This window comes from Neomonachus schauinslandi, chromosome 5, assembly GCF_002201575.2.
Source record: "Neomonachus schauinslandi chromosome 5, ASM220157v2, whole genome shotgun sequence".
Taxonomy (NCBI): Eukaryota; Metazoa; Chordata; class Mammalia; order Carnivora; family Phocidae; genus Neomonachus; species Neomonachus schauinslandi.
In genome coordinates this window covers 167993206-168003790 of record NC_058407.1, presented here as the reverse complement: position 1 = coordinate 168003790, position 10585 = coordinate 167993206, and the positions used below count along the sequence as shown (strand labels likewise).

General features: G+C 65.1%; 2 protein-coding genes across 5 annotated transcripts; one reads left to right on the top strand and one right to left on the bottom strand.

The window, feature by feature from the left end:
- The first annotated feature begins 25 nt into the window (after positions 1-25).
- On the top strand, positions 26-5890 carry LRWD1 (leucine rich repeats and WD repeat domain containing 1). Of its 2 annotated transcripts, none has more exons than XM_021700501.1 (15): positions 26-234; positions 740-974; positions 1083-1199; positions 1693-1833; positions 2087-2191; positions 2457-2579; positions 2659-2773; positions 2961-3070; positions 3298-3505; positions 3943-4015; positions 4104-4244; positions 5098-5189; positions 5299-5454; positions 5539-5651; positions 5739-5890. In XM_021700501.1, exons 1-15 carry the CDS (start codon positions 155-157, stop codon positions 5877-5879), a joined length of 1950 nt encoding a protein of 649 aa, XP_021556176.1. In that variant the 5' UTR covers positions 26-154; the 3' UTR covers positions 5880-5890. The 2 variants fall into 2 exon arrangements, with proteins under 2 accessions (XP_021556176.1, XP_021556177.1); XM_021700502.1 differs by having other exon boundaries at positions 78-234; positions 1122-1199.
- A 50-nt stretch (positions 5891-5940) lies between these two features.
- POLR2J (RNA polymerase II subunit J) lies at positions 5941-9757 on the bottom strand. Of its 3 annotated transcripts, XM_044915148.1 has the most exons (5): positions 9632-9757; positions 8472-8561; positions 7025-7223; positions 6535-6543; positions 5941-6445 (listed from the first exon to the last, which is right to left on the bottom strand). In XM_044915148.1, the coding sequence occupies exons 1-5, from the start codon at positions 9682-9684 to the stop codon at positions 6410-6412; spliced, it is 387 nt and encodes a 128-aa protein (XP_044771083.1). In that variant the 5' UTR covers positions 9685-9757; the 3' UTR covers positions 5941-6409. The 3 variants fall into 3 exon arrangements, with proteins under 3 accessions (XP_044771083.1, XP_021556156.1, XP_044771084.1); XM_021700481.1 differs by lacking the exon at positions 6535-6543 and having other exon boundaries at positions 7049-7223; XM_044915149.1 differs by lacking the exons at positions 6535-6543; positions 8472-8561 and having other exon boundaries at positions 7049-7223.
- Between the last annotated feature and the right edge of the window lie 828 nt (positions 9758-10585).

Sequence of the window (10585 nt, the reverse complement as noted above, 5' to 3'; positions counted from 1 at the left end):
GCGGAGCCGCTTCCTTCCGGTCGTCGCCAGCTACTGGCTTGCGCGGCGCCGCCTTCGGAGTTCCGCCGGCCGCGGAGCGTCGGGCTCCAGGAAGCACGGGCTCGGCGGGACGCCGGTGCCGCCAACCGGCCAGCGCGGGCCGCGCCTGGTCGCCATGGGCCCCCTCTCGGCGCGGCTGCTCATGCAGCGAGGGCGTCCCAAGAGCGACCGGCTGGGGAAGATCCGGAGCCTGGAGTAAGAGGCGGGCCGGGGGGTACGACGGGGGTCCGCGGGGTCGCGGCCACACAGCCCGCCACCCGGGCCTGGGTCGCCGGCCAGTCGGGAAGTAAGGCTGGGACCCTTGCCCACTCCCTGCCCGGCCCCCTTATCGCCCTGTCGGTTAGGCGGAGTCTCGGATCACTCGAACCAAACGCTGGGCGCCCGTTATGAGACGGGCGGGCCGGGCCCGAGCGGCCTCTCCCTTGCAGGGTCCCGGGCTGTCGGGGAGACAGTCCTGCAGAAAGGGTATTGAGCAGCCTGTTGAGCTAGTTCCTGAGGCTCTGGGCAGCACAGAGGAGCTCCTTTAGAGGAGGAATCAGCTGTAGGCAGTTGTAAAGTAGTGACGAGATTTTAAGAAGGAAAGGCTGCGGGTGCCTTGTGGAGAAGCTCTGCTGAAAGAGCCTTCGCAGGCACCCAGGACTGCCCCAGGTGTGAGGCCTGCCTGCCCCCCACTGAGCCCTCCCTGTCTGCCCCCACCCAGCTTGTCCGGGCTGAAGCTGCTCTCAGAGCACTTGGACCCCAAGCTTCTGTGCCGCCTGACGCAGCTGCAAGAGCTGGACCTCTCCAACAACCAGCTGGAGACACTGCCTGCCAACCTGGGCCTGTCCCACCTGCGCATCCTCCGCTGCGCCAACAACCAGCTGGGGGACGTCACTGCCTTGTGCCAGTTCCCGCAGCTCGAGGAGCTCAGCCTGGAGGGCAACCCCTTCCTGACTGTAAGTGGGGGGGGGGGGGGGCCCACCTGCCCCAGACCCAGGGCCAGCACTCTGTGGGGCTGAGCCACAGGTTGGGGTGATACTGAGCCACTCTCCCTCATCCCCCAGGTCAGTGACAACCTGAAAATCTCCTTTCTCCTGCCCAAGCTCCGGAAGGTCAATGGCAAGGATGCTTCCTCCACGTCCTCTCAGGTGGAGAACCTAAATCGGGAGCTGACCAGCCGGGTAAGGGGGCCGGCCCGGGTCTCTGGAGCACTCGGCCTTGAGGAGCGAGCGACAGAATGGATGTTTGGAAGACCCTGAGTGGGGGTTCCGGGGGCTCTCTGCCCTGACACTGAGCTGCGCTTATCCCCTAGCCTGACGTGTTTCTCTGAGCCTGGCTGTGGTGCTTGGCCTCTTGTCCTTAGAGGTCATGCTCTCTGGGTGTGCAGGCTGGGCCCGGCCAGGGAGGCCAGGACACTTTCACAGTAACCACCCTGGGCCCGCTCCTCTTCGGGGCTGTTGCTCAAGCGCGTGCACGTGCGTTGGGGGGGTGCACGCGCGTGTGAGCGTGCACACGCACAGGTGTGTGCACACTGCAGCTAAGGCTGTGGTTCAGGGAGGCTTCCAGGAGGTGAAGTGGAGACTCCTGTGGCCATAAGATTGGAGGCAGGGGCGCCATGGAGGGCCCAGGAGATCTGGGGTGGCCTGGGCTTGAATCTGGTCCCTCTTGTTCCAGGTCACAGCTCACTGGGAGAAGTTCAAGGCTGCAGTGAGCCCAGAGGAGGAGGCAGAGAAGGCCCAGGCTGATTTTGTGAACTCTGCTGTCAGGGACATCCGCTATGGGCCTGAGTCCCTCAGCGAGTTCACCCAGTGGCGGGTATGATCTCATCCTGCTGTGCTGGGAGTCTGTTCTCCCAGCTCCTCCATGGCTCCCATGCCTTCAGCTGCCCTAAGAGGCCTCTGGCCACGAGGGGTGGTAGAGTTCGGTGGGTCAGGGAAGGCAGACTTATTGGTTGGAAAGGCCCTTTCCCACCTCGGGAAGCACAGGTTCCCTCTGCCCCGGCATTTGGGGGAGGGGCCAGGAGCCCCAGGACTTGTATCTAGCTCCCCGATGTCCTGGCCCCACGTAGGTGCAGATGATCTCTGAGGAGCTGGTGGCCTCTGGTGGGCCCCAGGTGCATGAGGCAGACATCCCGGAGAGGCCTCCAAAAGCCACAGCTGCCCAGGAACCCAGGGTAAGTGTGCTACCATGCAGCTCCCAAGGCTCCAAAGGCCTGTCTTGGCCTTTCCTGCCTAGAGAGACTGTAGGGAAAGGGGTTTGTGGGGGCGAGGCAGGGGGTCCTGGAAATGAGCCCAGGAGTCGGCCCCTGATGCCTGAGCTGGTTCACACTGACCCTGGGCAAACCCTTGCTTTCTGCCCCCATGGGAGGCCCCGGGCCAGCCTGTGATGCCGAGGAAGCAAGCCCCGGGCCCTCAGCCCAGCCCCGACCCCCTCCACAGGCCAGGCCCGTGGCCAAGAAACGGCCGGATGATGTCTCACTCAACCTGTCTCCCAACAAGCGGGTGTGCACCTCCTCGTTGGCCCCCGTGGAGGGCAGCCCCCAGGACTCTGACGGCGGCCAGGTAAGCTCGCAAGGGGGCAGGGGTTAGCTGGCAGGGAGCACGGGCTGGGGCAGCTGTGACCCCCCGTCTGCCCCCACAGCCCGCCCCGGACCTGGAGCCCCTGCATTTCCTGCAGTGTCACAGCAAGAACAACAGCCCTCGGGACCTGGACACCCAGCTCTGGGCCTGCGCTTTTGAGCCGGCCTGGGAGGAGGGTACAGCCTTGGCGGGGCAGGCAGGGCCAGGGCGAGAGCCCCAGGGAAGGCCCCTGGAGGGGGCCACCTCCGGGGATGGGGGGCCTGGGAGAGACAGCCTCTGAAGCGTCGTCAGGGCCAGGACAGAGGCGCTGCGGGGGCGCACTTCTCGGAGAACGTGTCTACTGAGGCTGACCCCTCCAAACAGGGCGCGCGGGGGCCACCTCCCAGACGGTGGCCACGTGTGGCGGGGAGGCCGTGTGCGTGATAGACTGCCAGACGGGCATCGTGCTGCACAAATACAAGGCGCCTGGCGAGGTGGGCGGGGCGGGTGTTCCTGCGGCGCTGGGGGTGGGGCCCTGACCCGGTCCTGCTGGGCCTCGCTTCCGCGGGCTGGAGTTCCAGGGCGCGCTCCAGGGCGCACGCACGCGTAGCCCCGCCCCTTAGTGACTCCCGCAGCACGCCCCCCCCCCCCCCCCCCACCCCCCCCCGGCTCTCCCCCTTAGTGATGCCCGCACCCCCCCCCCGCATGCCCGCGCCCACAGGAGTTCTTCTCGGTGGCCTGGACGGCCCTGACCGTGGTGACGCAGGCCGGCCACAAGAAGCGCTGGAGCGTGCTGGCCGCCGCGGGTCTGCGGGGCCTGGTCCGCCTGCTGCACGTGCGAGCTGGCTTCTGCTGCGGGGTCATCCGGGCCCACAAGAAGGCCATCGCCACCCTGTGCTTCAGCCCCACCCACGAGACCCACCTCTTCAGTAAGAGCCTCTCCCACACCCCTGTCCTGCAGTCCGGGCACCCGGGGTCAGCCCTGGCCGGGGTAGAAGCAGCGTGGCTTTGTGGATGACTGACAGGGCTTCAGATCCTGCCTTTTCCCCCTGACGCGCTCTGTGGCCTTGAAGCTGGGCAGCTGGGCCGCTCTGTGACCCGGCTGGGTACCCCTGGCCCCCCGAAGTGTGATAAGCCCGAGAAGGGACGTGTGAGCAGAGGCCTGCGAAAGGAGGGCTGCCTGGCGTGGGGCGTGGTAGTGAGAGGGAGGTAGACTGGCGACCCTCGAGTCTTCGTCTCCCAGCTGCGGCCCTGCCCGCCCCCAAGGGGCCGGGCCTTGTGACCACGGTCTCAGCCTGGGATGGAGCCTGCCGGGGCAAGTAGGGCCTCTTCAGGGCCACCTCTCCCCTTCTTGTCCCCTCCTCAGCGGCCTCCTATGACAAGCGGATCATCCTCTGGGACCTCGGGGTGCCCAACCACGATTACGACTTCCAGGCCAGGTGAGGCTGTGGGGCAGGGCAGGGGGGCCTCGCCAGGGTGGGCAGACAGCCCGGTCGGTGGCCTCACGCTGTCCTCCCCTGCCGGCAGCCAGCTGCTCACCCTGGATACCACGTCCATCCCCCTGCGCCTCTGCCCTGTGGCTTCCTGCCCGGATGCCTACCTGCTGGCAGGCTGCGAGGGCGGCTGCTGCTGCTGGGACGTGCGGCTGGACCAGCCCCCGAGGAGGAGGTGAGGCCGGCCAGGCCAGACGCCTGACCTCCCACAGTGGTGCCCAAGCATGGCCCGTTCTGGGCCGCCAGCGGCTGTCTTCACGGGGCCGGCCCGTCCCCACCTCCACTAGTCTCCCAGGGCAAGGTCCGTGCCCGTGGGACTGGGCCGGGTCGGCTCTCGGAGCTGCAGTCACATAACCTTGCAGGGGAAGGGGATGGTGCCTGGGCAGGGATGAGACCCTGGAAAGGCTCATCTGTACCCACCCGGAAGGCCAGCATCCCTGCCCTCGTGCGGCCCACAATCTTGTTAAAACCCACGCAGCACAGTATCAGGTGTGACGGAAAGCGAATGAGGGGACCGTGAGGAGGTGACGTGACGGGTGGTGGATGGGTCCTCGGGCTCCTGTTCACCACACGGGCCGAGCCGGGGAGTCAGGCCCTGGGAGGGAAGGTGCTGGCACGGGGGCGGCAGCCCGCACGAGGTCCAGCCGGGCCTGGGAGGCGGGGGGACACCGGCTGAGACTGGATTGTGTCCTCAGTGCCGTGAACGGTCTGGGAAGAACTTTCGGGGGTGGGGGGCGGTGACAGCCACGTCGGGGCAAATAAGCGTCAGGCGCTGGCGTTTGTGGGGCCCACGGCACACCGGGGAGTGAAGCCCTGGGCTTTCCCCGCCAATTCCCGCCTCAGCTGTGACCCGACACCCTCCCCAGCTTGGGAATGCGCCGCAGCCCCGTGCCACCCGCCCCTGTGCCCGCGCGGCCGCAGCTCCCAGCCGAGGTGGAGGGCAGGTGCGGAGGACGTGCCCAGCACACGTCCGCAAGCGGCTCTGGGTCCCGGGGGGCAGCTGGCCAGCTTCCTCTGCTGCCCCGCAGGCCGTGCGAGGTGGAGTTCGTGTTCTCCGAGGGCTCGGAGGCAGCGGCGCGGAGAGTGGACGGGCTGGCCTTTGTGAACGAGGACGTGGTGGGTGAGTAGCCCCCGTTCGGGGCCAGCCTGGCCTTCCGGGGCTCCTGAGGGGTCCGCGCCGGGCAGTGTCTAGAGCGGGGCCCCCACCCAGTTCTGTCTCTCCCCCCCAGCCTCCAAGGGGAACGGCCTGGGCACCATCTGCCTGTGGAGCTGGAGCCAGACGTGGGGGGCCCGGGGCAAGCGGCCCACGCTGGCAGTGGTGGTGCTGGCCCGGCTGCAGTGGTCCCCCACCCGGCTGGCCTACTTCTCGCTGAGCACCTGTCCTGGTGAGCCCCTGCCCCCCCACCCCAGCCCCCTCCACCCCACGGGGCTCCGCCGCACCCCCGGTCTCAGGCCATGCGTCCCTGCAGGTGAGGGCATCGTGCTGTGTGGGGACGAGGAGGGCAACGTGTGGGTCTACGATGTCCGGCACCTCCTGACGCAGCAGCCTCCACTTCCGGCAGCGCCGCAGGCCCCAACGCAGGTAGGCGCCCCTCGCCCGCCCCTCGCCCGCTGCGGGGACTGCTGGGCGGGAAGCTGGAGCCCCGCCCTCCTCTCTCCCTCCCCCCAGATCCTTAAGTGGCCCCAGCCCTGGGCCCTCGGCCAGATGGTGGCCAAGACCATGGTGAACACGGTGGTGGCCAACCCCACCTTTACGTACCTCACCGCTCTGACGGACTCCAACATCGTGGCCATCTGGAAGAGACAGTAGCCGGGGCGGGAGGGCGGGGGAGTTCAGGGGACCCGACTTAACTTATTCAGCTTTGGGGCGAATGACCAGAATGTTTTTATTGGGGAATATTTTTATTAAACTCTCTGCTGTACAAGAAGACTGGAGAGAGGTCTGTGGCCCCGTCTGGCCCCGCTACTCGGCGTGAGACCGGCCAGGCCGGGAGCAGAGGCTCCTGCAAGTGCTGCCTCCCTGCCGGGGGGATTGGTCTAGAAGGAGTGTGGCCCTTTGGGGCCACAGTGCAGAGTGGACAGGCCCCAGGACCCAGATAACTGGGAAACCGGTCCTCTGCCCCCACGCAGCCCCACGCCCCGCAGGGTCACCTCGGCTTTAGCCCACAGCCAGGCCTTTTCCTGCAGCACTTTATTAGGAAGGTAAAACAGACTCTGTCCAGGACACACCAGCTCCGGCGGGAAGGGGCTCACCAGGATGTCCCCGAAGCTGGGGAAGCTGCTCTCCTAGAAGGTTCCAGTGCAGGATAGGAACTAGCCAAGCAAGACTCTCCCAGCCTCCTATTCGATGCCTTCTTGCTTGTCTTTAATGGCCACCTGAGCAGAGAGGGGTGGCAGCCACTCAGCTGGAAGGGCCAGGGTGAGGAGGCTGGGAAGGCAAGCCCAGTGTCCCTGAGCGCCCCCACCCCATCTGCCTGAGGTGCAGGTGACACGCAAGTCGAACTCTGACAAGCCGTGGATCCTTCTCATTCTACTCCCAAGTCAGACGCTGAGGCCCTCTGCGTGGACAGGTGTGACCATCCCCTTTCAGCCTCCTTAACTGTGGGGCCCCACCCAGGGATGAGCTGCCCCCTCCACAAATACCCTGAAGCAGCCAGGCCTCACCAGAGGCGGCTTGGGGGAGCAGTCCCAAGGGGCAATACAGCCCTGCTTCCACAGGGGCTGCGGGAGCCCCCGGAGCCCACAGTACGGTTCCCACCCCTGCCTGCAGACAGCACGCCCCCAGCCTCGACTCCACAGCCCCTTCGTCTGCGCTTGCTCAAGGCTGTAGGAGCATCGCTGCTGTCACCACCTCGCCCGGCCCCCCAATACCTCAGGAAGACCCCCCCCCCAACCTCCGGGCTGTCCGGGGTGTGGGTAGGAGAACAGCGCAGCTCCGGGCACACGCAGCCCCGCTCCCCTGCACGCTGGGCCCCTCACCCGGAATCGCTCCTCCAGCAGGGACAGCTCGCTGATGAGGTCCGTGATGGCATTGGTGAAGGCCTCCTGCGGGCTGTAGTCCGGGGTGGTCTGCACTCGGATGATGATCTTGTGCTCCAAGGGGTGGGGGACTTTGTAGCCAGCAAACAGCACCTGCGGGTCCTTCAGCAGCTGTCTGAGGTACAGAAATGGGCGGTGTGACACGAGGGGCTGAGCCTGGCACCCTTGGGGATGAGCAGAGCTCTAAGCAGAGCGTCTTCCCACTGGCTTGAGGCCTAGAAGCCAATACAGCTGGGGGCTGACCCCAGGTAGTTCCCTGCTCCTGACTGCCCGAAAAAAGTCTTCCAAGTAAAACATCGCAAAGATGATCTCATGGGGAAACCCCCCCCCCCAACATCTGAGGATCAAGGACCCCAGCTGGTAAGCAGGATCTCCAGCACTCTTCCCTCAGGGGAAGGCTGGGCCTTGCAACAGCCCCAAAGCGCCCTCCCCAGGCCGCACACGGCGCAGCACGAGAACCTGACGCAGCAGTGCGGGCGGCACGGGGAGAAGGCCCAGGCCCCGGGCGGTGACACGGAAGCCCTCCAGGCGACACAGGCTGACAGCTCCTGTCCACACACCCGGGGCCCCATCTGCGAGCCCTGCCCCGCGCGCTGTCAGCAGCAGGCACCACAAGGGATGGCCCTTGCACGGGTGGGCACACGGCTCCCAAAGCAGGGGAGCGGCCAGGCCCCAGGAGGGCCTGGGGGCACCACTGGCGTGGCTTGGGCGGGGGGGCGGGGGGGGGAGACAGCCAGAGGACGGCCAGCTCCACCTCCCGCTTTCAGCCCAGAGACCAGGCAGGCTCCTGCCCGGGGCCTCAAACGTGCAAACCTTGGAAAGACCTGGCTTCACCGATGGGGTTTTCAGCAGAGAAATGACAAGTGCTTGGGCCAGAACAGCAACCACGTCGCTGACCACCTACCCGGTCAGGACTAAACTGGTGTAAACACATCCGCCGTCCCCCAGGGGCATCGGATAACCACAGAGCCTCTCCCCCACCTCCCCTCCTCCTAATAAGATCCGATCTCTGGCACTTCTGTCTTTGCGTGCCAGGTGTCCCAGAGGTCATCGTTCCAAAGGGGGTGGGTGACAGCCCTGACTGCTGCTCCCTGCTCCGCAACACAGACACGAGCAGGCCCACATTTGTCTGGCTTGCCGCATGTTCACTTCCATCAGGGAAATGAGCCAGTACAGAGAGACGGCGCTGTGAATGGATACGGGTCAGCGTAATTTGGGAAAAAGTGTACTGGAACGTGGGAATTGCCAGAGAAAGCACCCAGACCTTCCTGAAGCTCAGACTTCGGGAAATCTTCCGGAATGTGTGCTTTGCCTCAAAGAGCCCCACTGAACATTTCCCAAGAGCCTTTGACGTGGAACTTACGACTTAATGATGTTTCCCAGCGTGTGGTCTTCTTTGTTGATGGTAAACAAACAGGCATTGGGTACCTTGGTGTCCTTGTTAATGGTAATCCTAGAAAGAGGCGGAAGCAACAGATGGGCAAACGGGGGCTCCCCTCCTTCCCCAAGTCTAAATCCTGCCCTTCAACGCAGACCCAGGTCCCACCTCCTCCTGGAAGACTTCCTCCATCTCTTCTTCCATAAAGACCCTGCTGCCTCTGAGCAGCAGAGCAGCTATGCCCTGATTCTGCGGGACCTTCACCTACTCTAGATTGCTCCTTGGTACCAGTGACATTTTAGGATGGATAATTCTTTTCTGTAGGGGGCTGTCTTGTACATCATAAGATGTGAGCAGTGCCCCTGGACCCCCTTTATGACAATCAGAAGTGGTGGCAGACATTGCCAGAAGTCCCCTGGGAAGCAAAATGGCCCCAGTAGCCAACCACTGCTCCCAAGGGAGACGAAGTGGCTGGCAAGGGCTAGACCGTAGAGCCCCGCACACCACGCTATTAAGAGAAGGAAAAACCAATGTTTAAGACGGTTTGCTGCGTGCTGAGCCCTGGCCTCAGCACTTCCGGTAGATTACCTCGTTAAGCCCCCCTTAGAGAAAGTCCTCTGATTTAATACGGCAAGAAGCCCATTTCCCAGAGGAGGAAAGCAGGCTTCAGGCAGATTAAGTCACTTGCCCAACGACATGGAGACGTTAGGTGAGGGAGCCAGGCCCAGGCAGAGAGCCCAGGGAGGGGACTACATTCCCTTGCACTCTGCAAGCAAGAAGCCCCTGAAGGGTCTTCACAGGCCACTGAGGATCGGTGGTGAGCCTGAGCGCCAGCCCTCTGGCTGCAGCAGGCGGATGAAGGCGGCGGCCAGCAGGCTGCCGGATCCCAGAGGGAAAGCACTGTGGCGCCAGGCACTCTACTTCCCATACAGACGGCCACTTCGCGTGTGCCGGGGCAGTTCCTTAGCCTCTCTGAGCCTCAGTTTCCTCCTCTGCAGAATGGGGCCGCTCACCACCGCCTGGCAGGGCTGGCTCGAGTTTGGCCGACACAGTAAACGCTGCTTCCGTCTCCCCGCAGTGGACGAACCGGAGAAGCCCCAGGGTCCGCCCGCGACCCCCGGCCCGGCCCCGCCGGCTCCACTTACTTTTTCTCGCCCTCGAAGAGCAAGAACGACTCGAAGGCGGGAGGAGCGTTCATCCTAGCGCCGCACTAGCCTCCAAAATCACAGCGGCCGCCACCAGCGCCAGCGAAGCCCTACACCACCACCTCTTCCGGGTTAGCGGCTGCTTCCGGGTTACGGCTTTCCCCGTGTGAAGGCAGGCCGCTTGCCCCCTAGCGGCCCGGGGGACGTAGCGCAGGCGCGGGAAAAGCCCGGAGGGAACCGAGGGAGGCGGGTGGTTCCGCGCATGCGTGAGCCCGGAGTTGCGTCCGTGTGTTCGCGGCCCAGTAGGCGCGCCTGGGCTCCCGCTCGCGGGGCTGGGGGCTGTTCTGTGTGTGGTACGACGGCCTCTCCCCGCTCCCCGTGATCCTTGTTTGGAAATGTGCCCTTGGAACACCCAGCGCGAGGCCCTCGAGTGGAGAGCGGAGCCAGGGCGCAGTGGGGCCGGCGGGGAGGGCGGGAGAAGCCGCATCGGTGTCTGGGCCTCGGCCCAGTACGGATAACCCCCTGCCGAGGCTGCCTGCCGTGGGAGCCCCGGCTGTGTTGTTGCCGGCTTGCCCACTGGGCCCGTGGCCTCATGAGCGGCTTGTTAGGCAGGCAGCGGGTGAGGGCGGGGGCCGGGCAGGTGTACCCAGCGGGGAGAGAGGAGCTCCGACGGCCAAGTGGAGAAGTCCGCTTGGATTGGCTGGTATTGCGCAGACTGCAGTTTGTTCTAAAGGCCCCCTCTGCGCTGTTTGAAGCGAGGGGCTGGGTCTCCCATTAGCTACTGGAGCCACAGCAGCTGAGGAGAAACCAGGAGCTTCCACACCACTTCCTGGGAAGAGCCATCCCCTACTTAGGCCTTGGGCCCTAGGACGAGGAAGTGTCATTCCCCCAAGATCCACACTGGCCTTGACTCTCCAGGCCAAGTGGGGGGGGGGGGGGGGGGGGGGGGGGTGC